We start from the raw sequence: 27,922 nt of genomic DNA on the forward strand, positions 1-27,922 counted from the left end.
GCATTCTTTGTGTTGTTGAGGCGACTTGCGCTCAGTAGGTGAAGCTGAAGTTGAGTTGAACAAGATGAGCTATTCGAGTATACTCAAGGTCCGGCGTGTAAGTTATCAATTTCCTCTAAATGCATTCCTTGGGTTATTAAGCGAAAAAGAAAACTCTTCCCCTTTTCGGATTATTAAGCGATAGATAAAACCCTATACAATTTTTCATAGTGTGGCGAAGGTCAGGGAGAGAAGCGATAGACCTATTTCCTTCTTTTGGTTATGAAGCAATAGTGAATTTAATTCAATTCAAAGCAAATCATTGAACAGAGCTTTAGAAAGATGAAAGCAAAGGATATTTGTACAGTCAAAAAATTATATCGTACCATGGGATATAATTTCCTAAATTTCTTAGTTTGCTTAGCATTAAAGAAGAATTTCCCAATTTCTTTCGAAATCAAGAATTGATTTCAGTTATTAGTCCATTTAAAATATTGCTTTTATCATCCCTTTTTCTTTATTAATAAACTTTGTGAAATAAAAATGTCTTATTAAATTAGTTACTAATGGCCATTTCATTGGCCTCACTTAGTCTGGAAAGACTTTTGTCAAACTTTTTGAGATCATTCAGCTTAAGGGCTAGATACTGTTTATGTAAGCGCTGACGACAGAATTGATAGAATTCTATTTCCCGTGTAAAGTTTCGGCGAACCATGTCGATTATTTCCTGAGAAATATGCGGCTTCATGGGATTGGTATTCTGGTGATCGGCGTGTAGCCCCGCTGTGAAAAAACGTTCCTAATTATCCGTTTCTTTTATAGGCTCTAAACTCTGAAGAAAGAACCCATTCAAAAATCAATTATACAGAACGTATTGAACATTTACGCGTATACTTCATCTAGTAAAAATGAGTATTCCCGGAAAAAGGGTATATAAACAAATAATAAAGAATAAGAAGCATAACGCCCTCACTAGCTTACATGTGTAAGGAGACCACAAGCACCTAAGCTGCCAGGCAGATCTCTCTTCGAAAAAATTAGAATGCTCAAATATCGTTCGGCGTTACGCATCTTGATCTCTGGTATTTGATTTGATTTTTTGATTTGACTTGCTCACCTACTTTTGATATTGAAAATATTCCTTCTTCAGAGTTAGCCCTAACGGAACTTACAGTAATACATCTTGGAGGCATCCGCAAAATAGCGGGGTATATAGGCCTCTAGAACAGCGAGGGTTTCATTCGTGTGCTCCCAAGTTCCCACCACAGAGTACTCTCGCTCCACATTCATTTTGGCTAATTGCAGGGGCAGCCGAGCATTAAAGGGCCTACGGAACGGTTCGAAGAATTACAGAAATTGGGATAAAGCTACCTAACTCACGTGCATTTGAACTCGTTTTGACCGCAGAAGAACAAGGTCTGCCGCCGATGGTCGCCCACACGTTCCATCAAGGAATTCTCAATGTAAGTGCAGACCTTCTCGCCGCTTTCCACGCACTGATCGAACTCGGTGTTAACCCATTTGGGGTTTGGCATTTCCCGGTTATTACGCCTCCTTCCGGGCACAAAGATCCACGGAGCTCGAATGTAGTAGTACCAACTGATCACCCTCTCCACTGGATCCCGAACCATGTTAATGTAAATGGGCCTGGGCTGCTTATGCTTGGTGAAGTTCAAATAATTAACGTGACTGGCGAATACTGTACCATCTTCTAGGTTAACAATATTGTCGATCATGTCGCTTTCCGCAGCGGGCTCTAAGAGCGGAATGACACCTCCGTTCTGAGGATCCTTTTCCACCTCATAATCGTGGACTTTACCCAGTTGTCTCATCAGCTCAATCAGCTGCATGCTGCCGGTTTTTGGAACCCGATTGAAAAACAATACATCGATCTCCGCCTTCGGGGTATTGTTCAGTTTCGCAGCACTAAGTTGGAGGATCTGCAAAGGTGTCGTATACCCTTGAGTTGGTTTCTTGTATGGGTGGTGCGGCGGAGAGTGAATTCAAGCAAGCTATCCAAAATGATTAGTAGCGAAAGGAGGAGAAAGACTCGTGTTGAAATTGGGGTGTAAAAATCACTGGTTAAGCTATTTTGGCTCGTTACAATTTATTTTTGCTTATGTTTACAATGCTGGAAATTCGTCCTTATATGCCGCTATGTACTGTTTGTAGAGTCGCTGCATAATAAACAAATACAGCTCAATCTCGAAGGAGAAACTGCTCCTCAGATACGCCTCCACATCCTCATCCAGATGGGTGTCATGCGATACTGTGTTTATGTTAAACTTTTCCGAGTCGCCTAGATAGGAGAGTTCAGAGATATAGCTGAGTTTGGTACGAATCAATTGAACATTATGGCGAGAACCTACTGTAGTAGACCGTCCTGGCATTGGAAAAGTATTTTGGTATGTATGCCTCTAAAACGGCTAAGGTGACATTCGTATCCTCCCAACTGCCCACCACTGCGTATTCGCGTTCCACATTCATCTTGGTTATTTGCATAGTGACTTCAGAGTTGAAGTGTCTATGTGGGAGTATCCAAGGTAACAATTTAGTTACTCATTGAAGCTCAACGAAAATGTTCATTCCCAAACCAAGTACTAAGGGGATAGGAATTTAACTTAATTTAAAATCTGTTTTCGTTATAGTTGAACACCCTAGCTTTCATAACATAACATAAGGCTCAGACAACTATCCCGTTGGTACTTGTTTTGGGGCGTAGTAATTTAAAGTGTATTTCGTCAAGACCTACGTGCAAATTTCCGAATTTCCGCAGAGGTGAAGCGATAACCTCCGCCAGTCGCCGTTGTATGGATTGTGGGAGTCGAAGACACAATAAGGCGCCATCCGTTGTTTAACGCACTCGTTGAAACTGGTATCGAAAAACTTCTTGGTCTCCATCTTCTTTTTGGGATTACGCATCAGAGTCTGAGCAAAGACCAGAGGGTGACGCTGATAATAGTACGCACTGATCACTTTTTGGATCGGATCGCGCACCATGTTGATGTAGATGGGAGTTGGATATTCATGCTTGGTAAAGTTGACCCAATTAGAGTGCTCCACGTAGACGGCGGGTGATGGGAGTTGGGACAGCTGGTCCACCAGATCCTGTTCATCCTCCTCAGTATGTAAAATCGTCTTCGCGGGCCTTACAATATTCCGAAATGCCTCAAATCCGTTTTCTTCGCCCAGGCGATTTATGAGCCGCGTCATCGACTGACTGCCCGTTTTCTCCAGACGATTGTAGAAGATAAAATCCCAGTCCGCTTTGGGGGTATTATTCAGTTGGGCGGCATCCAAGTATTCAAGCTTAAAAGTGTTGAGTTAAATGAGTCTCTTCTGTCTAGCCAAACATTCGAAATAATCAACACAGAAAACTAATTACAAGGAAACGAGTGGTAAATAATCGACACAGAAAATTAAATACAAGAAAACCCAGGGTAAAGTTAGTGAAAAAGAAAGAAAGACTTTCTTGGTTCCTTAGAAATGCAAGTGTCGGTTTATTGCAAAATATTGTCGATACAGGCGCTGTTTACAGAAGTGATAGAACTCATATTCCTGAGTGAAATTGGCCCGCATTATTCGCTTTATGCGTTCGCTAATCTTGGGCTTCCAGTGGTTTGTATTTTGCTTCTTAAAAGCCAGGCCCTTGATGGGTTCTACGGGGAGAATGAAGTTATATCTTCTAATCCCAAGTTGATTAATTGAAATGGGAATTTACCATAGTACACATCAGTGCTGCCCTTGAAGAAACGAGGTATATAGTGCTCGAGCACAGTCAAAGTCACATTCACGTCCTCCCAGGAACCAATTACGGAGTAATCACGCTCCACATTCTGTTTGGCCCTGGCTATGGCTCCCGGCGTGTTAAATGGCCTGGGGAAACCTAATAGTTAAGACATGAAACTATGGGAAAATCGAACTACATACTCGCAAATGGGGGAGTGTCCACAGAAGAACAAACTCTGACGCTTGTGATCGGCGGAATCTTCTTTGAACTTAAGACCGAAATCGTAGCGACACTCGGGATCGTGGGTGAGCACACAATCCTCAAAACTCTTCACATAATGGGAACGATTCTGAAATATTCCGGTGATCTCGAACATTTTCACAGAGTTCCAGGGGGTGCGCTTATAGTAGAACCAACTGATAACTCTTTCGATGGGGTCGCGAATCTGGTAAATTTACGGTTAAGTGGGGGAGGTCCTTACAAGAGCACATTATTGTTCCTACCAAGTTAATGAAGATGGGCTGGGGGAAATGGAGCGGCCTTAGGTTCATGTAGTTCATGTGTTCCACATAGACGAACGCCGAGTCCTCCTGCAGATCGAAAATTCGCTGAGCCTCTGTTTTCTGACGCTCCACGGACCAGTAAATTCCGACGGGCTTCGAGAAGGGAGCCCGCTCGTTTTGGTAGTCGTTTCTTTCGCCCAGACGAATCATTAACTCGATCAGGGTCTCGCTTCCCGTCTTGGGCACTCTGTTGTAAAACAGTATATCGCGGGAGTGAAACTTGGTGTTGTTGAGGAACTTGGGGTTCAATCGCCACAGCTGCAAAGGTCAGGGCACAGGTGTGAGAAGGAGAACGAATCACAGACAGGTGCACAGATATCGGTACGGATGCAGATACACACAGAAAGCTCTAGGCAAGGTACGGGGTAAACAGAAAGCAAACGAATACTGGGTGTATTTCCTCATAGCAATAAAAAACGGACCTTGTAAGAAGTTCTAGAATGTGTTTTATAATCAGATAAAGTAACATCCATTCGGGAAATAATGGTTAGCTTTAGCAATAGGATCTTTTCATTCAGAATCGATCCTATAGATCGGGAGGTTTTGGTTTGAACTTAGTTTGCAGTAAGGAACTTACGTTGTAAAATTAGGTTTATTTTATGTGGCATCCTGAGTTGAGTTACATTTTACACTTTCTTAGACTAAATGAGTTTGTTCTAATGGAAATTGATCCCCTCTAATACTCCTCATTGTAATCGTTTCGCTGTTCTGGCACCAAGAGGTAGTCATCTTCCCCAAATTTCTTTCCATGGCTCAAGGCTGCATATTGCAGATACAAACGCTGCTTGCAGAACTCGTAGAACTCGATCTCGTTGGTGAGATTTTTCCTTAGAATAACGCGAGTCTCCTCGCTAACGACTCGAGTCACATTATTGCGATTCACTCTTGACAAACGATCCTTGCCCACTGAAAATATGACAGGGTTTGAGACTATCCTCAGCTTGAGGTCGGATTTAGTATTCTTACGGTAGTAGGCAACCTTGGCGTTGCGGAAGAAACGCGGTATGTAGGCCTCCAAAACGGCTAGCGTAATATTGGTATCCTCCCAGGTCCCCACTACAGCGTATTCCGACTCCACCGTTCGCTTGGCCTTTTGCATGGCAGCCTCCGAATTAAAGGGCCTATCGAGGGGTAGGTGGCGATGATGAGCTTATTAAGGTCCCTGTCTGCTTCCTACTTACATGCACAGCTTCTGATTCATGCCGCAGAAAAAGAGCGTCTGCCGGCGATGATCGCCCACTGGGTTTTTGATCTGATCCTGGGTGAAAGTGCAGTGTGGGTCGTGATTCCGCACACAGGTGTCCAGGTCGAGGTTAAGAAACTCATCCGAGGGCATGGCCGGTGCCTTGTCTCCTAGCTTGGCCTGCATGTCCCGATAATACCAGGGAGCCCGGACATAGTAGTGCCAGCTGATGATACGGTCGATGGGATCGCGGACCAAGTTAATATAAATTGGCTTGGGCAGATGGAACCGAGTGAAGTTAATATAGGCTATATGCTGGCTATAAATGTGCGGCTTTGGTCGGGTCAGGAGGTCGGCCACCAGTTCACCCTGGTGCTGTTTGTTCATCAGGACCGTTTCGTGGGCACCGCCCTTATTGCGAGCGTGGTTGAATCCATTGATTTTGCCCAATCGGGCCATCAGCTCCATTAAGGATTGACTGCCCACCTTCGGGACTCTGTTGAAGAACACAAAATCCGACTCGGCAAACTTGGTGTTGTTCAGGAGATCGGCTTCGAAATTAAAGCCACCGTCATCTTGGGTTGCCACCCCATCGGCCAAGTCATCGTCGTCCTCCTCTTCATCGTCCTCCTCGTCTTCGAAGAGAGCCTTATCCTCTTTATGCTTATTTTCTGGAACAGCCAGTTGCTTGTCATGTGCTGCCTTGTGGTCGGGATCACCGATCTTTGCCTGGTGGTGCACATGATGGTGGTGCGAGTGGTGATCGTGATGATGCCCATGGCTTCCGCGATCCGCATACTCTTCCTCGCTGCTCCGACGAGCATGAACATTGTGTCCAACACGCTGCATAGACGATATATGCGACATAAGACTAAGTCTGTGCGTAATCTACCCAAGCTAGCAATCAAAAAGTACACCAAGCTCTAGTTAGGATTAAACCGGAAAAGATCGAAGGATTACGAAAGTTAGCATAGTTTTATTTGTCTTCAACGAACCCTTAACGACTATAGCCTCAGCTTGGGATTAGCATCCAGTTGAAGCGCTATATACTGTTTGTACAGCCGATGCCTGGTAAACTGATAAAACTCGATCTCCCGCGTGAGGTTTCGGCTTAGCAGGGCCCTCGCCTTGTCACTGATAGTGGGCCTAAAGGAATTCCGGTTGACATCTCCCAACTTTCGCCTCAAAATGTGATACTCCTCCTTGGCCCCGGCGAAGAAGCGTGGTATGTAGCCCTCTAGAACCGATAGGGTGGTATTCGTATCCTCCCAGGTTCCAACTACTGCGTAGTGCTCCTCCACATTCTTCTTGGCCCGCTGCATGGCCTCATGGGAATTGAATGGCCTGAGGATAAGTGGGTTACACTTGCTTTCTTCTCTAACTACGGTGGAAAATCAGCCAAGGTGGGGATGCTCTTTAGAGCTAGAGAAAATCCTTATGGATAATCTTGAAAGTTTTGCAAGTATGGATACTTTGATTTACTATTTTGAGTTACATAAAAGTGTTATGAATTGATTATTGAAGAGAATTGAATTGACTGAATAGTCAACAAGTTCTTATTCAGAATACAAAGGTATTTTACGTTAAATTCTGAATATTAATTATCCCGATTGGCAAATCCCCTGGCCCATAGCTTCATTCCACCGCCCTCTGGCACAGCTACTCACATGCACACCTCCATGACCTGACCACAGAAGAACAGTGATTGCCGTCTGTGATCCCCGAGGTTGCCCATTTCCATTTGCTCATAGACACACTCGGGATCCTGCTCCTCGATGCAGCGATTAAAGTCCTTTTTGAGCCACTCGATACTGGGCATTTTTACGGCCTCCCCGAAGGTCTCCCGCCTCTCGGCCAAGTACCACGGAGCACGGGCATAGTAGAACCAACTGACCAGCCGCTCAATGGGGTCGCGAACCAAATTGATATATATCGGCCAGGGCTCGTCCAGCAGGGAGAAGTCTATGAAGGCCACGTGCTTGGTGTAGGTGTTGGCCGTGGTGCTATTCAGGATGTCGGTGTGGATGAAGTTCTTGGCGTAGGCGTCGTGCATTATGACCACTTCGTACAGTCCTTCTACATCGCGACGCGCCTCGAAATTATTGCGTGCGGCCAGGATCTTGAGCAACTCCATCATCTTTTCGCTGCCGGTCTTGGTGACGCGATTGAAGAACACCGTCTCCAGCTGAGCCCGCGGGGTGTTGTTCAGCTGAGCGGCGGTCAGGTGGGTTAGCTGCCGGATTGCAAAAGTTGGGAGTGCTAGTGCGAGTTGGAGTAGTTTTCAGCTTGCAGGTTTCTGCCTTTGGTGGTGGTGGGCGCCCAGCACAGACACAGAGAATACACGAACATAAACGAGTCAAACACAAGTGGGACAACAACATACAGTATAACGTTTTGTAAAAGACGAGTAGACTTTAAGCGGTTGGCGGCATAATTTTTTGGAAGCAACAAACAAGGCACCTGGAGGCGTCCCATATCTCAAGGAATTTCGCAAAGAGGTGAGCGTAACTCTCGCAGCTGGAGTACGTGGGCATAAATATTAATCCTCCCCACAACGGACACTTACCTTTGCTATTTAATCTTTATAAATCGATTTTCTATCGCGTCTATGTCGCAACTAGCTAACGAACCAAAAAAATGCCGTCATTCGAACTGAGCTATCAAAATTCCAAGACAGAGTCGAAGTGTTTTCGTAGTTTTCGCAGTTTGGTTAGTGTTAGGAGGGATAGTGTAGAAGAGCTGGCTAGAGTCAGAGTCGGTATAGTATAGGATACAGATATAGGGATAGCTACAAGACTACCAGAGGGCTAAACTGCATATTTCTAGTGTGTGTGTGTGTGGGTGGGGTGTTGTTTGTGTTGTATGTGTGTGAGGTCTCAAGAGGAGAATGCTACAGATTTTTATGAGAGTCCACGCTTGACACAATGAGTGCAACAGAGACGGCGGAGAGAGACAGAATGGGTGAGATTTTTAGGGCAGGCAATATGCTATATATGCTATATGCTATATGCTATAAGCTAAAGTCTAAATGCAGTATCAAACACCAAGGAGCTGAAGCTACCTTTCCACATGTCGGTCGCTTTTGATGGTTTCTTTTTTATTTTTGTTTCTGCTTTATGAGCCACCAGAAATGTATGCAACAATGTTTACGACGAGATGGCAAAATGCAAGATATATCAGATTTATGGAACTCAAGCTTACCTGTCCGGTGCTCTTCAGATATTGGTAGGTGCCGTGCAGAGTGTTGATGTCGTCGTGCTCTGAAAGGGTAAGCAAAGCAAAAATTATCAAAAAATTCAAGTAGGAAGTGGGGTTTCTTGGCAAATAAATCATTTCCCGCTGACACCCTACGATTATCTCATCACAATCTATTTCCATAGCCTCTATTACTAATATCGGCCATCATCTCGACCCCAATTAGATTGAAATATTTGATGACCTTAAAAACTGACGCCAAAAAAGGAAGCAACCCGAATACTTTTACTTTTCACTTGAGCCCAAAAGTGTTTATGCAATATTCGAAAGACGAAGGCGAAGTTGGGGCCATTTACAGCTTTGATAAATAAATAAAGACGAGTGCAATAAATATGCAAGCTCATGATGACTCCTTTCACTTTTCCGGCGCACTTCGGATGCGATAGGGATCATCCCCGGTGGGTTTTGAAAGGTTTCCCCCCGAAATTTCAAAGCCAACGCATGCAAATGGATATTTCTGCGTGTCGTGCGGTCAATTAAAATCCTGATGCCAGACATTTGTCCAGCCAGAGTTTAGTGCCAACTGGTAAATGACTGCAATTGATCAGTTCGAGGCGGAGAGATGCGGAAAACATCTTGGTTTTCAAGTGTAGTGCGCACCACTTTTGTTTGGGTTTCGATATTATGGCCAAGTATTTCATAATTCACCGCCAAATCGAAAACAAGGAAGTCTGTACCTCGACGCATATCCAGTCCGATTGCCTTTAAACCAGATCCGTTGTATTTGGTCAATTGGGCAGTTCGCTGGAAAATGTGAATGAAAGTGTTGCCCCCCAACTGGTTTTCGCCGAGTTTCTGCTCAAAACCGCCGACACAAAGTCACTGAACCAAGAGTGAAATACATTTTGCGGTCGAAACCTTAAAATAGAAGCGTGCTCTCCTCTTTTATTTGTCACTCTTTAACTTGATTCTTTTATTTTTTGGGTCTGTGTGTGTTTGTTTTCGTGTTGTGTGTGGTTTCGAAATTGGGTCACATCCCAGTTGCAGCATGTTACTCTGATTGGGTTTTGGCTTTTGGTTTTCACCGCGTTGTTCTATTGCGACCTTCAATACCGCCATAGCCTAGCTCCGGTTATTGGCCACTTGAACTGTCATCTGTGTTGAAGGTGAACGACATAACATATGTCGCAGTCAATAGAATATGAGCCACTCATGAATACCTAGGTGTATTTATTCTGTGGCGGGGCTTGGTCGGTGTTTGTGGTTCGAAGTTGAAGAAGGGGTGGGTCAGGTGAAATACATTTAATAAAATATTAAATTGAAGGAGAAGTAAGTGTTTTAAATGTTGTTTTTTATTAAACATTTTTTGGCAAACTTGAAAGCGTTTTAAGTAAGACCTTTATATAGGTTTGGCATAATAGTCGAAACTTGGCTTGAGGTTTTATTCTCATATGTATAACTTATTGCTTATTGCCTAATTATTCGCATGATTATCCACAGTTTCTTTAACAACTAGTTTAAAACGTTTTTGTGTTCTATGATATGTAAAATGTAGAATTTTCTTCATTTTCGATATATTTTTTTGTTCTAAAAGGTTAATGAAGTCTCAAATGAATCCTAACAGCCCGATTTCTTCCTTATTCCGGGTCCAACATTAACCTTCAATTGGTTCGACCTAAGCTGGAATTATTAGACAGACCCACCCAAACCCTCGTTCATTAGTTTAATGTTATGTTTCACTTCTCAATCTCTCTATCCCGCCCTATCTCAAGATCTGACTCTAACATTATCCGAGCCCCTTGGTACCGCCCCTGCTAACACAAATTGCTTGCTTACTTGCATTTTCCAACCGAATTGGACCTCAACTCCGAAACACTTAGTTTGGCCAGCTAACGAACTTGGTGCACTTGAAAAAAAAACCAAGCAATCTTTTTCATATAGAGTAGACTTTAGTAAAAGATAAAGAATACACTTTACAATATGTTACATGTGGTGATGATTTGGTTCTTTCTATTTCCTTAAGAATTTCTTAAACAATTTCATATCTGCAATTTTATTTTATTTTTATTTTCGGTGTAAGTATAGGTACTGCTATTGCTGTTGGTGCTATTTTTATGGGTGTTTGGGTCCGTGTCTTAGTTCGTGTCTATGTGGCTGTCTAATTGAAAATAAAGCTGCCCGGTTCGGTAGTGAGCGCGAAAAACTGGTTTGCTATGCATTTCAGCCAGGGGCAAAGTTGGCATTGCTACATTTTCTCAAAGATTTTGTTTTTTTTTTCTCATTTTGCTGTTCCAGTTAAAGGTGCAGGCAATTGTTGGGCTTGTATTTTAACTTCAGAGACAATGGCTTCTGACAGGGTGGAGTGCCGAAAGGTTCTTAAATTGGTTGATCTATTACGAAGAGGGTTGGTGTCGACATGGGTTGGTTCTTGATAGATTGGTAGAGTTATTAAAAAGGTGTAAAACATATAATTTACTAAATTGTGTGCTATAATCCAACTATAGATGTTTCTGTTGGTCATCTTTAAACATTTTTTCAAAGCTTTTCTGATTTAAAAGTTAAAATGCAATAAATTAAACATGAGTGTCGAAGCATAGTAATCTTGAATAAAAAATTGTTTAATTTTGGTTAATACCAATCTGGGTTAAATTCGCTAATTAATTCTTTGGTTACCCCACTTGGTAAATGTTTCTCCATTCCAGAAATCAACATTAAAGATCTGAGGCCTCATCACGCCTTTCTCTGCGCATTTCCACTTGCTCATTAGACCACGAAATCAAGCAACCACCAGCCAAGTTGGCTTGCAACGTTCAGCGCCGTTAATTAACTTAAGTCAAGTTCAATGTTGCCAGACAAATGCATGTGTGTATATATATAAAAATAAATACAAAAAAAGAGCAGACAGACCAAAAAACCGACAACGGCCGACAAGCAGTGTCATCATCATCATGATGGCTTAAACGAGCATGTTGAGTACGTCGTCATATTCGTATCTTTATCTCGTACTCGACCCCAAGTCGTGTGAGTCAATTAAATGAAATATTTATGAATGGATGAATGAACGGCTTGAGGCGAACCTTTTGATGAATTTCACACTGTTTACCTCGTTTTGTCTTTTGCTCAGAGAAAAAATGCATCCACTTCTCAAATATGTAGGTTTTTTCCAAATAATATTTTCCTTCTTTCTTTCTGTTTTTATGTAGGTATATATATATTGTGGCCATTAGCTTTTAGGTTTTTTTTTTTTAGTCGTGGAGAGGGGCTAACCGGGAACAATTTGTAACTGTCGGCAATTGACGCGTGCGCAGACGCAAATGCAAGAGTGGCAACAATGAAGATGCCACCAGCTGTGTGGCAAACACGGCGCACAAGTGCACTCTGGACTCTAAGTCGCATCTGGCCCGGCTTTATCCGCTTCCACATCATCATTATCATCATCATTACTCACTACATAGTGTAAAATCGACTTGGTGGCGGGGTTTTCCCGTTTTTCTACCCCTTTGGTAAAATGATTTCGTTTTTATTTTGTAATAACTTCTATTGAAACCTTCAATATTCATTAAACCATTATTTCTGTTTTTTATAAGAAGTAGAAAATAAATTAGCTTAATCTAAGTTATCTTACCAAAATATTTAAATTGTAAATTAGAAATAAAGCAAAATTGTTTAATTCTTTTTAACTTTATGTGTATTTGTTCAATAGAAGATTGTGAGATTTGCTTCTTGTTCGAAAAAATCTTTGACAAAAATCAAATTTTAAAATTGTTGACCAAAAATTTTAGTTTTAAGTATTTTTCTATTTAAATTTAATTTACAATTCACTTATCTCTTAGGGTATTTTATTTTCGCGACCCAAAGAGAGGCTTTCTTTCACAGTAACCACAAAACTGGCGTCAGCTGACTGCCGTTGTTGTTGTTTGGCAATCACCGCAGTAAGGCGTGAAGTCTTCTGTTTTCCCGCTCCTCGGCCCCCTTGGGCTCACATTTTTCCCCTGGCGAAGAAAAGCAGCCAAGTGGAGATCACTTGGTGGCACAGCTGTGCTGCTGCTGCTGCTGCTGCGCTGTTGGGGCAACTTTTGCCTAATTTGCAAGTGGAATGGCACAGCCCGTGCAGGCCGCAAAACTTCCGGCATGGAAATTAGGGTTTGCATTTCCAGAGAGTTTTGATTCGATTTCGGATTTTCCGCTGTTGCCTAATGACGACAGCATTATTAGTTAGTAGTTGGCCGCGGCCTAATTCGGGGCTTCATGCTGACGTTTACAAAGTGATGGCAGAATCTCAAGTGACGCTCTAGAAAACGCTCGTTTTCGTTTGGAAGCAATTATGCTCTTTTTAGGGCATTTTTTATTATTGTTTGTGCACTCGAGTGCGGTTTGGATTTTGGTTTGGTGTCCACTGGAATTTCGAGCGCGTTCGACAAACATTATTGTGAAGCAAAAGGTGTCAAGTGACGGCTTTTGCGGTCTCCGGTAATGTGATCTTAATGGGAGTATTTCAAATACTTTGGGGGAATTTTAAACAAAGAGTTTTTCTTTCTAATAAATTTTTATGAGAATGTCACTCTCAATTCAAGATCGATTTTCAAAGGTATTATTTAAGCTTGAATATAGATACTATTTTCTTATAATAAAACTAGTAATTGCATTATTTGCACTTGCACACTAAAACCAAGTTAATTTCATATTCCACGCCATTTAATCCCTCGATTTCTTTTGCAGTTTCTATCATTTTAGCCATGTTTACTAATTAAATTAATAAAATTATAATCAATATGCTGCATTATTAAGCACAACCGCAATATACAAAAGTTCGCTTAAAGCAATGTCAAAAGGTTTAATTCCCCGTCACGCCGATAATGCCCTCTAACCTTTGTGCCCTGCAAACCTGTCGCTCCTAAATAATTTATTAATGCACTGAAATATAGAAAACAAAAAATGAGTCTCTGTGTGCAGAGATATGCTTAATATGTAAACACATGCATATTGTAATAAAAAGGGCCGCCGCACCAACAATCTATGGATGCATCGACCATATATTATGTTGATTTTAATTTGCCAGTTTATTAGTGCTATTCCAAAAGCGCACACAAATAGGCAAATAAATGTACATACTCCTATTTATATTTACTTTTAGGACCTTCCCCAGAATATGCCTTCATTTATTTATGCGAAAAGCTATGCGCACTAATTTGGCTTAAAACGATCAGCTATTTTATGGCAAACGCCAACGGAAATTATTAACAAAGGCCTCAGGGAGGCTGTTCTCTTTTTTATCTGCTTCTTCTTTTTTTGAGGCTTGAGGTTCAGGTCAATGTGGTAATTAAAAATCAATTGGGCGTAACCAACTTTCAAACGCGGTATCGCACTTATTGGGAAGGGTGGGTTAGACACATTTATCCGATTAATTTTAGTTTCACCTGCGGATACATTGTACCATTAATTAAATGAGTTATTGTTACAGGATAACATTATAAAAACTATACTTTTTTTAGCTAGATTAAATGAACAATATGAAAACTATCTTTTCTATATAAATTTCACAGAAAATATGCTTTCATCTTTCAAGTTCTACAAAAAAGGAAAGACATGAATACCCTAGATAACCCCCAGTCGAATCCTATCTACCACTAGCACTTGGTCTGTGCTAAACTTCCTGTCCGAATGCGATGCCTTATTCCGATACGCAACGCGAATGCAATCGAGCGCAAATTCTGGCCCACAATCTGGCCTTGTGTCCATTGTTGCGAGATGGAAATGAGAGGGGGCGAGAGGTGCGAGATACATCTATGCGAGATGGGAGTATCTGGGGGATATAGTGACTTACTGCCCGCATCGTGTCCGCTGATGTGATTGCCGGTCAGACCGAGGGCCGAAAACTCGGACGGCTGCAGCTTCACCTCCATTTCCTTGAGGCGACTGTTCAGTTTGTTCGTGTGCATGAACAGAAAGAAGGTGCACGAAATAGCCAGCAGGGCTATCAGCTCCACCGAACTGCAAGAGAACAAGCAAATAAATCGTTAGTCAAAGGTTGCTCAATGAAAGCTGCCCAGAGGTAGGGGGCATGGGCATCCCCGTTTACAAAGCCCATTAAGCTTTTATAATTTACGCCAAATTGGTTTTTAGCAGCTATTATTTCATTTACACTTCGAATTGCTGTCACAAACAGCCAGCGCTGCCAATGGAGCGGACCGGTCCGCTCCTCTGCCCGCAGGACGCGGAGGAAAAAAAGGGGCTATAGGGGCAAAGGTCCAGGCACCGGGACTACAAAGTGTGCGCTGTGACAACATTTAATTAAGTTCTGAAAACCTGGAACAGAATGAAACGAAACAACAAAGCAAAAATCGGCGAAGGGACACCAGAAATGCACTGACTGGAGAGGAGGTTGGGGGAGAGAAAGAAAAATTGCAAAAATTATAAAAGAAATTAACAAACAAAGAGGGATGAGTTGTGGGCAGTTGCTCCAAGGGATACCTGTCAGGTGTGCAGTACTGGTAGGGTATTTTAACGGTCTTATGGAGCTTAAGGTTCAGTCTGCATTTATTAATTTAATCATATTTTTACTTTTATAAGGAATAATCAATGATCAATGCTATTTAACAATATCGAAAACTATTTTTAAAAGTAATTAGGTAATAAAATGAACAAAATTTGATATAAAGTAATCGGAAATCATATAAAATATTCCCTCTTCCAATGAAAATCCAATGAAAAGTTGGAATCCCTACACCAAATACGTATTTTGGGCTTTACTTGTTTTAAGCTCAAACACCGGCTTAAACTACTTTCGATTGTTCTCTTTTTAGCATATATTCTGTATATATCAAATTGAACTCGCAGCATTCAGATTTGGCATTATTTCTGCTCGAGTCGGTAAGCCAGGGCGGACAACAATGACCCAGTTGAAAGTTGGATGCTGGATGCTGGCAGGGCTTAACCGAGTTGCAACAGACCGGACAACCTTTTGTGGGCCCCGGTCACTCCTAATGTACACACAAAAAAAATATATAATACATATATACTATATCTATTTCTATTTAGTTGTTTTATTTTGTATTCTTTTTCCCTACGTTGAAAAGAAAAAATAACGAACAACAACAAACGAAAGGAGGAGAGCTGAAAAATAAAAGCAAAAAAAAATTGCAATGCAAACTGTTTTCTTTGGCAACTTTTTAATGCAGCTGTCCGCCGCTCCAACTGGACAGCGCCAGAAAGAAACAAAATTAAAAGCAAAAGAAGAGTGTATATATTTTTTATTGTTGGCTTTTGTTGGCATAAATCTACCGGCAGATAGCAGGAAAACTGTGCAGACAACAACAGAAATTTAAAAAAGGTATCAAAATAATAATGACAATAAATGCGGCCATAGAAGGGAATACAAATACAAGAAGTAACTTTGTGATGTCGAAAGTATAAATACACTTTAAGTAGGTATTATTATTGGGTTCTGAAACTTAAATAAAATATAATAAAAATCAAATACAAATGTATTAATGCGAAGAGTTTGTTGTTAGCTTTGTGTTATTTCAATAATTTAATTTAATTTTTGCTAGAATTTTAAAATTAGTTAAATATCCTATAAGACAGACTCCTCCTTCTCCATGACCCAGAGTTGGGTTCGAGGGGCCTTGTTTAGTTTGTCATCAGGTGCACAGAGTAATTTATCTCAAACGACTGCACTGGAGTTGCTCAGCTGGGGAGAATACGAATACAAAAGGGGGGAAATCCCAGGTCTGACTTTGGTGAAATGTATCTGCCCGATAGACAGATGCAATTGATAGCTGAAACACTGACCAGGGGCTAGCCAGAAAAGAAAACCAACAAAAACTCAGACGGTCACCTGCTGTGCGAAATCAGCTCAAGTTCTTAAGTATATAGTTTATATACATATATATTTTTTTGTTTTTGGGGGAGGCTTCATTTCATTAGCCCACAGTGGCCGTCAAAAGTTTGCGGCTTATGTGCAGGCCAATGTTTCTGCTCGGCATTTATGCGCCACGTTCTTTTTTCGCCCAACTTATTGTTAAAGTTGTCACTAAAGTGCCCCGCAAATCCCACTTAAGCGCTCTGGCCGCTGAAACTTCTACTTTTTCTTGTGCATATCCCAAAGTTGTTACTGAAATACAAATGTGGTCGAAACAATAGTCGCTGGAGTAATGAAATGGACCTAAAAATGGTTTCCTCTCTTAAATTATCGATTGCATACTTAAACATGAGGGCTAACATGGACTCTGACTACCTGTAAAATACTTTCCGGAATATAATAACTAATTTCTGATATTACTTTAGCTCTTTTAAGTAGATAACCAAAGCATTCTTTACGAAAATATTAAAACTTAAAGTGACCACTGTAATGCTCCTATTTTTTTGATCCCTGCTGTACTCGTATTTATTCTTTTTTAGCTCAAACAAAAAGCCCGAAATTTATTGACATTTTGTTTGCTACTCCCATTGGATCGCCTGGCGTGTAAATGCCGAAAGTTATGTGATTATTAAAATAATTTTACGTGACTGCGTCGATTTCTTTTGGACATTTCTAGTCGGGCTCTCTAGGACGGAGACTTGTAGGGTTAAGGGGGTGTATTTCGCTTGGGTCCGACTGCAGTTCGTTTGCTGCCACGTAGCACATGTGCAGGCCATTAGGGACCAAGAGCCAGGGACCTCGGCCACACTTGGTTCGTTAGCGATTTTTTTCGGCAGTCTCTGAACACACTACCATATATACTATATACTATATGCGATACGGGCTCTATTTCCCTGGCTCTGAGGGGGCGTTTGGGCGTGGCAAGTGGGAAGTGATGAGGTTCCAAGAGTAATGGCTTGGAGCTCGATTTCCACAGTGGCACAGTTGGCTGCAACTTCATCAAGATGATTGAAATATGTGCGTGCATGCTGGTAATGAGTGAAATGGAACGGAGAGTTGTACGAATTTATAAGATAAACTGGCTTTTTGTAGCAAGAATTTTTGGGTTGGGTTTGGAAGGTGGCAAAACATAGTTCTTTGAGACGGTTTTGTATTTCACACTTGCTTAGAATCTCTTTTAATGACTTTAGTTTCTTTAAAAATTGATTCGAGGGGCTTTGTAATTATATTGAAACTAATTAACTCAAGATTATAGCGCTTCAAAAATAAATGGTTAACATTCCATTCTCTACCTAACTGTATCTTTCTAGCAGGTAAAGCTATTGGCCATGACTATAGGGTACATAATGCTTGTTTAGATGATTTCTACGGTTCATGCATATCCAGCAATTTTTTTTCTTTTTTAGCAAATTCAATTTCCATCTCGGAGTGGAGAAATTACAGAATCACCGAGAAGTTGCCTTAGAACGGAAAGTTCAATGGCCAAGATGCTTTCAGCGTTAGGTTGGCCAACGGACCGCACCTTTCACTTCAGCGCCAGGGGAGGGAGATGCCAGAGGGGCGGGAGATATGGAAATGGAATAAGTCAGCTGCCGTTGCATGCAAATTGCCCGCCATTTCCGCTCATTGTCATTCGACTGGCCATACACGTACACGTAAGCTTAGGCACCAACTCCCGACCACCGACTGCAGACATAATTTAATTAAACGATGGCAAATTTTCCAGCTAATCAAACTGTAAAGCGACGAGCGACCAGCCAAATTGCAGCCAGTTTCCAAGGCATTAGAAATGAAAATTGCAAAATGCGCGACACACACAGGAAAAAACAAAATGGTCTACATTTTAAAATATTATATATTTGAAGTACACATAAATATTTCTTTAGTGAGAATTTATCAAGATTTGGGTGTGCAGATTAATAGGAATTAATTATAGAAGAAAATCTTAATTAAGCTCAGACAAAAAAGAAGTCAAAAGTCTTCTTTTGGCTTAAAACCATGTTGAATAATATACAAATTTGATTATAACTCGTTTCGAACTAAAATTCTTGGGATCTCAACGTTTTAGCACACTCTCAATGCTTGGAACTATGGAATTTGCACTGTAAACACAAGCACTCGAAATATGGCTCGGTGATATACAATGAAGCAACCTCAACTCCAGTCGCAGATCCCGCCAAGAGCTCCATCTTGGTTGACTTGCAGAGCAGGCGCAACAAATTGTTCGAGACATGAAGATTTCTTTCGCAATGGGCCCGATTTCCGTGGGGGAGCCGCGAAGATGAAAAATCCGAATAGCGGCTGGAAGCCGCCACACACTCCAATCAATACACGCATTAGGCAAGTTTTCGAAAGGTGTTTGAACCCAGTTATGCCCCCGGGCCAATGGTATTAGTGATAGAAGTGGCCAAGCAAGTTGGTAAGAACGCAAACACAGGAGGAAATATGAAGTCATGGGATCGTGGAGCAGGGCCAGAAATTCTGGCCCTGACTTTGGCGAAATATTCTTTGGCCGGCATTAGCATTTTGAAGGAAATGCCTGGCACCATGACATAACCCAACCGCTCGGCGGCAGATCTTTTTATAACTAGTTTGGCCCCGGGTCACACAATGATTTGCCTGATTTAATATGCAAAGAAATTGAATTTTTTTTGGCCGAAACTTATTTTTAATTTTTTTCGCCGTAGCAAAAGTTCAACAAACTTTCAGCCACCATTTTTTTCGGGGAACCTTTCGCCTGACTTTTGGCTGGCATTCGCAATCCATGAGCACTCATTAGGCAATTTTCGTGGGTCCGGCTCAAACAGCCATTAAAATTGTCAACTAGTTAATGAGGCCTTCCGAGTCGGTTGTGTAAGCCCGTAGGAAAAGTGTGTGAGAAGCGCATAGAGAGGTGCAATGAGGTCAGCTGGGTCAGGGTTCAAGCTCTGGGGCGACGGGTTCCGTTAGGGATGAGTCCGAAAATAGAGAGTAAGCCCGTTTGAGGTCATAGGAAAGCAATTTAGAGATAATTTCTTGGGACTATATCTGGTGAAGATGTGTCCAAGACAAAGAGTTGTACAGAGTGGGACTTTGTTTGTTTGTTTTTTGGGACTGTGAGTTTTGAGATCTTAAGTTGATGATGTAATAGCCAGAGATGAGAGATGACTTTTAAGATAAGGTTTTGATCTTTAGAAGACCAAACATTTTAACTAGGAAAAAGCTATAAAGGCTAAGAACATTTGGTTGTCTTTGCTAGCAACACTGTATATTTATACTTATATTTACAAACATAATTCTACAAACTTCAACCCATATACGAATCCATCCCATATTTCGGCACATTTCATCACATTTCCCCAGGGATTGGCCTGTGGCCCACTCCCAATTAAACTATTAACTCGGATCTGATAGGCTCCATGACACGGGCTGGCATATATACTTATCTGCAGATAGCCATCAGGTACATCCACGACTCAGGCTGCTCCTAAATCTGGGCTCGGAGCGAAACTAGGCCAATTGTAATTAAAGCGTTCTACGTGCCTCTGTCGATGATTTTTGTTTTTACTTTGCCATCTGATGATGGAGGAGGCAAAACTGACCCACATTTACGAGTATTTTCGGTAGAGTCTTGGACGAAAAGTGCGTAGCGGAAGCTGTGTTTCGAAAATATAACCGAGGAAAATCGAAACGTACTTTTTAGTTGCGGCTGATTGAGTCAATTGAGCAATTGAATTTAGTGACGCCACGGAAAGTGAAGTAAGGCAATGTTCGAAAATAACGAAAAATGCGCCACGAGTAATAATAATAAAATAATATTTTGATTAGAAAGTTGTATAATCTGAAAAGAGACGAGCGCGAGCGATTCGAGTCATGTGAATTTTTTATGCAATTGTTTTTCTTTTCAGTTTTCAGTTTTTGGTTTTCGGTTTTCGGTTTTGTTTTTGCACGGCACTGGCAGTCTGGCAGTCTGGCAGTCTGGGGGCGGTTGATATTGTATTGTATAAGTAGCTAAAGCCGTGGATATACTAGCAACAGTTTTCAGCAGCACGAAAAGCCAGCAAAGCTTGGCATATGATTTAATTGAAGCCACAAAACAAAAGCAGCAACAACCATCCACAGATTGGAACTGTGTTTATTTTAATTTCACAAATGTTATGCCACTTTTGAACTACATTTTACCATTATTCCCTTTATTTTTTCTGCATTCGCCGCTGCTCTTTTATTTTGTTATTTTTTTTTGTGGTTTGTTTACTCTAATAACAAGACCCTGTCAGCATTTAAAATCTCATCAAAAAAACAGTTTTTCTCGTTTTTCATTGCGTTTTATGTGGCAAAGTAATTGTGATAAATTTTAAGTAAACAAGCCAACGGAACAGAAAAAAAAGTTGGGTCAACAAATTGCTTTTAGACCATGTTCAAGCAGGGCGGGAGAGGGTCTAGCAAATTTGCTTGGACCCTAATGGAATTTCGGTAGTGGCTTTCACCATTCAGAGTTTAGTGTTTTAGTTAAAAGATAATGCATTAAATTACATTGAATTTAAATGGGAAGTAAATCATTTAAATGACTTATTTAGTTGGAGTTGCTTGGCATATTAAAAATATATTATAAATACAAGCAAAAACTTAATTCAAAGTAGTCTTTAAAATCTATAAATATAGTTACAGGATAATTAGCACTTCTTAATTCTGCTCCTACTCGTAATTCTAAGCATTTTCAGCTCGTTTCCATGTCAGACCTCTATTAGCCACCGCAATTTAACGAGTGCAGCCTCAAAATCCACATACAATTAAGCCAAAAGCGACGACTGCCCCGAAATTATTATAATCTTCTTCGGCACGCTCAAGTGTAATATAATACAACAAAATAAAAGTTAATGACTTTGCCAGCTGAAGCGTTCAACAGCCGCAAAATAATAATCAAAACACAACAATTGCTGTGGAGGTGATGCTGGCGGAGAAAAGGAAAATATTTTCGAAGGCATTTTCGCGCCTGGATCGAATATCGTAAATCGTATATCGCATATCGTGTGCTATAAAGTGGCGCTTAACACGCACTTGAAAATTGAGTTGAATGCGCGGGATTGGGTTTGTACTCCTCCCCTGCTTTCCCATCTTTCTCCATTTCGCTCCTCCTATCTTTATCCTCCTTCTCTTTCATGATTTAGTTCCATCCATCAGCGGGCTTGTTGCAAATAATTCACGTTTCAAATAGAACGTGATCCCATAAAAGAGAGCGGAGTTAAAAATGAAAAAAATGGAAGTAAGAGGAACAACCAAATCCGAACCGGACACAACATTCTGTGCTGCGAAAAGGTCTTCTTTTCGATCAAATGGCCAACTGCGGTTACTGGGCAAAAGACGCAAAAAAGTGAAAAATCCAACTCAACTTTCAATTGCAAATTGTGCGGCGTTTTCAAGAAACGTGCAACTGCAACGCTCCGCTGCAAATCTGCAAGCCTGCCACACCCCCCGCCCAAACGACAAATTGTTTTCGCCTCATTCGATACAAGCGCAGATAGAGATAGATAGGTACAGTGAAGCTTCCCTTGTGCAGATAAAGTATCTCTTAACAGAGCCCAAAAATATTCAAGCTTTTAGAAGTTCTCAGAAGAAGGGTTCACTAAATATTTTTCTTGCTGATTACCTTTTTTTTGAAGACCTATGATAAGTAGAGGTCTAAGTTGTGGCTCTCTAGATCGCAAATTTATCTGTCTTGCCTTTGCAAACACATTACACAGACTGTAAACATGGTTAAATTGTTATTTTGTGGATAAATATAGTATTATTAGATTTACTGAGCTACATATTCCAAGTGGTAGGTAACTTTATCTATTATGAAATAAAAGCTTATCTCTTTTTTATACGAAAATAAATACATGACATATTTATATATTATTTTCTTTAAGTGAGATATAAAAATGTAAATTATGTTTTTTATAATTTAAAAAAAAACAATTAAAGTAGGCTTCTTATAAAGTGGAGTATCCAAAACAAAGTAACTCTTTATTATATTCAAAAAACATAATAATAATAATAATAATAAGAATATATAGAATGAAGTTTTACTGTACCCAAATAGATAGATAGATGGGGATATCTGTGCAAATCGAGCAGCGGCTAAAAGTCAGAGTCACAGTCATGGTCGTTGAATAAAAGTGTCAATCAATCCAACAACATCTTCATTATCGCCTTTATCATTATTAGTGGCAAGACAATTTGCCTTTTTGTTTTCAAATTTTGCTTTGCCCAAGACAAAAAAACGTGAGCGCGAAATATTGAATGGAAAGTAACTCACAAAAGCGACAGCTGCCTGAAGATATATGCTGTAGTAATATTTACTCAACGTTTTACTGAATAGTTTTTGTATTTTGGAACTTACAATAGAGGTCCTTTGTTGCGAGAAGGTGTTCTAGTAATTTAATGTGAGCTTAATTGTTAAAATATTAATTATTTTTTAAGTGATTCCAAATGTTGGTTTGAAAGTCAATTGATATAAATCTCTAGTTTCCATTGGTTATTTTTTTATTATTTATTTACCATTTCAAAAACCGCTTAGCTCTTTATAAACCATCCAATTAAAATGCCAACCCACTTTGTAGGGCAAGTTCCACTCGCCTTTTTGTGCTCCCATTTAAATTCCCTTTTCCATTCCTGCGCCATGTGCATGTCAAAGGCAAAGTGAACGAGTGAGGTGAAGCTTCATTTGGCTTAGATTAACGCGACTTGTAATTAAGTTGTAAAACCTACGTGCGGGCTTTTCAAGTATTTGGCCCCCACATATAAAAGTCCTAAGTACACAAGGTGGATGTGGGCGGAGGAGCAGGAAGTCGGGAAATGTAACTGGAAATTCATTATGCCTTAGTTTTGCTTTAACTTTAACGCACTAGGCAAAAGTTGGGTTAAGAGTTAATGGGTTGGGCTGATTCAATTTGTTATTTAATATTTCTTAGAATATATTTGCGATTGTGTTAACAATCCATAGGACATTAACACAATTTTCTAAAACTTGAAACCCACTAATAGTAACACCTTTTTCAACCAATCTTTATATATTTAGAGAATTACCCCTTTAAAAAAATATCCCTAAAAATACATAAATATTTATAAAATTTACGGAACAGTTATCACTAAATGTGTACGTTTTTCTTATGTTTATTTCCGCGTTCAACTCCCTTTCCCTTCACTATTTTCTTTTGCAGGTTTTTTCAACCAATTTGAAGGTGTTGCTGCTTAGGCAAAGCTCAAAGTAAGTGCTGAGCGAGAGATGTTGACGGCTTCCATTAACACACTCCAATTGTCATTTGTTTTGCAGCCGGGCTAGAATTTGTCCACGGAGAGAGGCGATGCGATGTGTGTTGACAATTAACGAATTTCATATCATGGCCATAAATCAGCCCGAGTCGCTGGAGTGTAGGATAGCCCTCGGCAAGGAGGATGACAGTGTAGTGTGTGTGCCAAATTGCTTTTGTGGGTCAAATTGTAAACAATTAACTGTTATGGCAACGGATTTCGCCGCCAAGGTTTATTTTTAATGCGATAATGGAGCAATGAGAGCGGCGAATTTTTGAGGCGGTTCAGCTTCAAGAGTAATCTTAATGATAATGAAAATAATTTGCCATTTTAGTCTAGGTTTTATAATGGATTAATGCTTTTCAATGTCATTTGGAAATGGTACCTTTCAGTCGGGGGGACAGGCAATAAATTAACTTAGTGGCGAGATATGAGACAAAAATAGAAAGCATTATTTGATATATTTCATAGCTAAAGACCGGGCAAAGAAATTTGCCAACTTCCTAATCAGGTCTTTGGGAATCACTGCCAAAGGAAGAAGAAAATAAGTTGGTAGCTTTTCTCTCCCTTTTAAATTTCTTGCCATCACTTGTTTAACTTGCAGCAAATGTTAATAACATTTTGTTTCAACAACAACAACAGCAACAAACAAAATTTACGCACTCGAGAACAGAAGCGAACAACGCGACTCGGTATTTGCTGCTGTTGTCGCCATCGTTGTCATTTCCTTTAACGAGCTCATCCTTGTTGCAACCGGCGCACGTGACGCCCACACAGCCACGCCCCCTTCCTGGAGAGAGACCAGAGCCAGAATTAAGGCTGGAAATGCTGCTCCTTGGGAGTCGCCCTTTCCTTCATCGCCTTCTTCGTCGGTGGTGCTTACTTTTACTACTTGACGCTGTCATTTGCGGCATTGCAATTAATTTTTGCCTGCTCTCTGTGTACGTGTGTGCGTATGGGGGAGGGGTTGGGTAAAGGGGGAGGGGAAAGGGTACACGTATACAAAAAATTATACAAGAATCTATAATGTTATGAAAACTCTAAACGAATTGGCACTTATATGAAGTGTTTGATCGTAGGAAAATGCACATGGACGAGTTCGGGAGTTGCTATCTTGATCAAGACTAGAATTATTTATACTAAATCTAGCCAAACTTTTTGTTTTTTTTTTAAATTAGTTGAAAATTTACTTGTTTTTAATATTTTATTAAAAACCTAAAAGCTTTGTTAACAAATTGCTTTTCTGTCAATGCATTAAATACGAATATGTGGGCGGCTCCGGGACCAAATAACTTGGCACACTAATTTCTGATCTCTGGCTGCAACAACAACCATCTGGGAAGGGTGGCGAGGAGGGGTGCCGTGGCGCCTTCCTAGTTGTCAAACGCTTCTCATTTAACGCCTGCATGGTCTCCAGAGTGCAAGCGGGGTGGGGAAAATATTGTGTCTTGCGCTGGAAATTCGAGCTAGCTTTTCCGAGCTGCCATGGCCATGATAAGCATTTGCATTGCTCTCATTATTTTACCTGGGCGAACGGCTTGCGACTGAGAAAATTGATATTGACAAAGAGAGTTTAAAGATAATTTTCCAAAGACTTGGTAAATGGGCTTACTTTGGGGAGAAAGGGTAGTGATTGGGGTTATTTAAAGGAAAGGAATATTATCTTTTGAACAAAATGTTCATATTATTTAGTTTCTAGATCCGAAAACGTGGTTTTCTAGAGTTTTAATTTAGCTTAGTGTTTTTTTTATTATTTTTTTCCTGTAATTAAATTGACCTACCAAAGGTAGCCCTTCTTTGACTGCAGCTGCCAAATGCACATGGGCCACATTTGCCAATTGGCGTCAACCGAAACCCGATGGGGGTCTGTGGAGGGTGGCATTAAGTATTTAGTATTTGTATCACTCCTTGACTTTCACATGGCGAACCCGATCCTATTTTCTGCTTATTTGTGATGTAAAAAGAGCGGGCCGACTGACAGAAACTTGCCATTCAAATTGGTGTCAACCAGTCATCTGGACGCCAAAGAAAGTGGCGCCAACGAGCAGGCAAAAGGTGCACTGGGAAAAATGCTTAGCAGTAATTTGTAATGAAAAGTGTAAAGTTTAATCGACAGCCAAAGGGTCGTTATCATGATGATAATAATATAATTATGCAATATATCCCTTCATGAAATTATATCGGTTGGACATATAATTTTCTTTGCTGTGTGGCTGCTGTTTTTTGTGTGTTTTTTTCGTCAGAGATCACGGTGTCTTTGGGAGCTGCCGTCTCGGTCGCAGTCCGAATCCAAGTCGCAGTCCCAGTCACAGGCGAGGCCAAAAGTGGGTCGCCATCGTCGTCTCGGCAACTCGTTTAACCGGCGACCGAAGGAAAAGCTCGCTCGCACATAAAAATCTCGAAGAGAATGAATAAAAAGCACAGAAAAGGCAAAAAAAGGATATGCATCCTGGGAGACATCTTTGACTAAACGAGACTAAGCAGCATTAAAATTAAATTTTATTTTCCAATTTTATTTGTCTCCCAGCAGCGCCCTGCGCCTCTTGTTTTCGAAAAGGGGAAGCGAGTGTGGAAATTAATTAAGCAATTCAATTTCCCTTGCAGGTATTTGTCTGGCGTATGTTTGCGATGGCATTTATGTTAATTGGAAGGAAGGCAGCGGGCAATAGAGATAGGATGTCGGCTATATCTAACGGCACAGTTATCTGGCCAGGAGAGCTAAGAAATTGAGCTCTTGGGAAGTTTATCTTAAGTGTTCTAATCAACCGAACGGGAAATGCAATTAAACACTCTGGATATTTATTTATTGATTCGAGTTGGCAAGATATATGCATAGGATCCATCAGATCCGAATGAAATATATGTGTTTTTGATTAAAATAGTTCCTTAAAGTCACTGTTTAGTAGTGAGAAATACTTTTATAATAATTTAAAGCGAACTAGATCATCTGTAGTATAAATAATAGATATATTTTCCTCCTAAATATGTACCCTTTTTCATCCTACTTCCCCTAGTATTTTGCCTTAGTCATGCTCATTTATTTCCATATCGGTTTCGAAAGCAAATCCCTCTTAAAATAAATTTTTGCTACTTGTGGTCCGGCTAATTAAAAAGATATATGAACAACGTCCGGGAGGGATTACGTTTGAGCTCTGCCATTATCAAAAGCATCCAAATGCAGCCGGCCAAGGCAAACAAAGAGGTAAGCTAAGCTCAACTCAACTCACCTGGCATCATTGCCTTTTGTTTAGTGAAAGGCAGGTGAGTGCCTGCTGCACCTGCCGCCCGTCGAAGGCTCCGCCTAATATCCAAACATTTGTTCAAGACTCTAAGACAGTTGCTGCGGAGAGTACACGCACAGCTTGCGACCCCATCAAAATATCTTTCCACAGTCATTCCTCAACCGAATCCGGATCGAATACCCATCAACCGCTTGCCCCGGGACATGAAGCATTTTTTTGGGGCGAAAAAGCGCCCTCCTGCCCTTCAGGTGGCAACAAATCGAAATGATAGCAAGATTTATGATTTACGAACATGATGTTCGGTACATGTCCGATAAGCGATCCGAAACGAAGGCATCATTAAAATCAATTTTGATTCGCCAGCCAACCTCCTCCTTTCACCGGGTTCCGAGTAACAGCTGCTCCACGAGGGGAAGAAATGGGTTTACAACTCTTATTGGGGGTGTTCAGTGGCAAGTTACAACATCCGACATTCATTAGGGATCAATTTAACTTTCCTTTACAGGGCAATTCCAATTCGTTAACTCTTTCTCTGTTCGGCAATTTGAGGCAATGAAATCTGGGCTTTAATGGTCCATGAACTTTATTGAATTATGGCAGTGAAAAATTAAGTTTATATCGGAGGTGCTACAGAAATCAATGTGGTTTTTAGAACCTTTAAAATTATTGTTGAAAAAACCTTATGATTTTTGAAGGACCCTCAAATATGTTTAGAAACGAACTAAATTCTGACAAGAAAACTTGAAGAACTTTGACTTTCTAGCTAATAAAAGTAAGTATGTAGTAACACATTCTAAAAATTCAAATTTAAGTACAGTGTTTTAAAAATCAATGTACATGAAAACCAAAATGGAGCCATAAGCTCATGAGCTGCCATCTTCGAATTCACTCATCTCC

General features: G+C 40.6%; 4 protein-coding genes across 9 annotated transcripts in view; all 4 read right to left on the minus strand.

The window, feature by feature from the left end:
• Nucleotides 1-27,922, minus strand: part of LOC108083696 (heparan sulfate 2-O-sulfotransferase pipe) — a 40,420-nt gene that overhangs the window by 6,469 nt on the left and 6,029 nt on the right. For 4 of the 6 annotated variants that reach the window (XM_017179586.2, XM_017179589.3, XM_017179590.3 and 1 more), the window contains exons 2-3: nt 14,475-14,641; nt 8,657-8,715 (exon numbers count right to left, since the gene is read on the minus strand). In XM_017179586.2, the coding sequence (XP_017035075.1) occupies nt 8,657-8,715; nt 14,475-14,641 (226 nt within the window). Of the gene's footprint in view, nt 1-535; nt 763-1,151; nt 1,307-1,359; nt 1,920-6,459; nt 6,800-7,122; nt 7,689-8,656; nt 8,716-14,474; nt 14,642-27,922 lie in introns of those variants that run through there. The other 2 variants (XM_017179585.3, XM_017179587.3) reach the window with 2 other exon arrangements.
• Nucleotides 1,966-2,621, minus strand: LOC138928358 (heparan sulfate 2-O-sulfotransferase pipe-like). The gene is made up of 2 exons (XM_070285394.1): nt 2,349-2,621; nt 1,966-2,278 (listed from the first exon to the last, which is right to left on the minus strand). Exons 1-2 carry the CDS (start codon nt 2,479-2,481, stop codon nt 2,103-2,105), a joined length of 309 nt encoding a protein of 102 aa, XP_070141495.1. The 5' UTR covers nt 2,482-2,621; the 3' UTR covers nt 1,966-2,102.
• Nucleotides 3,460-4,880, minus strand: LOC108083700 (heparan sulfate 2-O-sulfotransferase pipe-like). The gene is made up of 6 exons (XM_017179595.3): nt 4,850-4,880; nt 4,740-4,798; nt 4,213-4,530; nt 3,910-4,154; nt 3,701-3,855; nt 3,460-3,638 (listed from the first exon to the last, which is right to left on the minus strand). Exons 1-6 carry the CDS (start codon nt 4,878-4,880, stop codon nt 3,460-3,462), a joined length of 987 nt encoding a protein of 328 aa, XP_017035084.2.
• On the minus strand, nt 4,850-6,322 carry LOC138928357 (heparan sulfate 2-O-sulfotransferase pipe-like). The gene is made up of 3 exons (XM_070285393.1): nt 5,454-6,322; nt 5,239-5,393; nt 4,850-5,178 (listed from the first exon to the last, which is right to left on the minus strand). Exons 1-3 carry the CDS (start codon nt 6,320-6,322, stop codon nt 4,949-4,951), a joined length of 1,254 nt encoding a protein of 417 aa, XP_070141494.1. The 3' UTR covers nt 4,850-4,948.

The sequence above is a fragment of the Drosophila kikkawai genome, chromosome 3L (genome assembly GCF_030179895.1).
Source record: "Drosophila kikkawai strain 14028-0561.14 chromosome 3L, DkikHiC1v2, whole genome shotgun sequence".
Taxonomy (NCBI): Eukaryota; Metazoa; Arthropoda; class Insecta; order Diptera; family Drosophilidae; genus Drosophila; species Drosophila kikkawai.

Bases quoted from the DNA above. Each gene is read 5' to 3' on its own strand.
- LOC138928358 (XM_070285394.1), bottom strand. From the start codon at position 2,481: ATGCAAATAACCAAGATGAATGTGGAACGCGAATACGCAGTGGTGGGC. The intron at 2,279-2,348 runs GTAGGTTCTCGC...TCTCCTATCTAG, and splicing joins TGCCAGGACGGTCTACTACA to GCGACTCGGAAAAGTTTAAC.
- LOC108083700 (XM_017179595.3), bottom strand. From the start codon at position 4,880: ATGCCACATAAAATAAACCTAATTTTACAAC. The intron at 4,799-4,849 runs GTAAGTTCCTTA...CCCGATCTATAG, and splicing joins AATAAACCTAATTTTACAAC to GATCGATTCTGAATGAAAAG. The intron at 4,155-4,212 runs GTAGGAACAATA...TAAATTTACCAG, and splicing joins AGCCCATCTTCATTAACTTG to ATTCGCGACCCCATCGAAAG.
- LOC138928357 (XM_070285393.1), bottom strand. From the start codon at position 6,322: ATGTCGCATATATCGTCTATGCAGCGTGTTGGACACAATGTTCATGCT. The intron at 5,394-5,453 runs GTAAGTAGGAAG...ACCCCTCGATAG, and splicing joins ATGAATCAGAAGCTGTGCAT to GCCCTTTAATTCGGAGGCTG. The intron at 5,179-5,238 runs GTAAGAATACTA...TCATATTTTCAG, and splicing joins CGCCAAGGTTGCCTACTACC to TGGGCAAGGATCGTTTGTCA.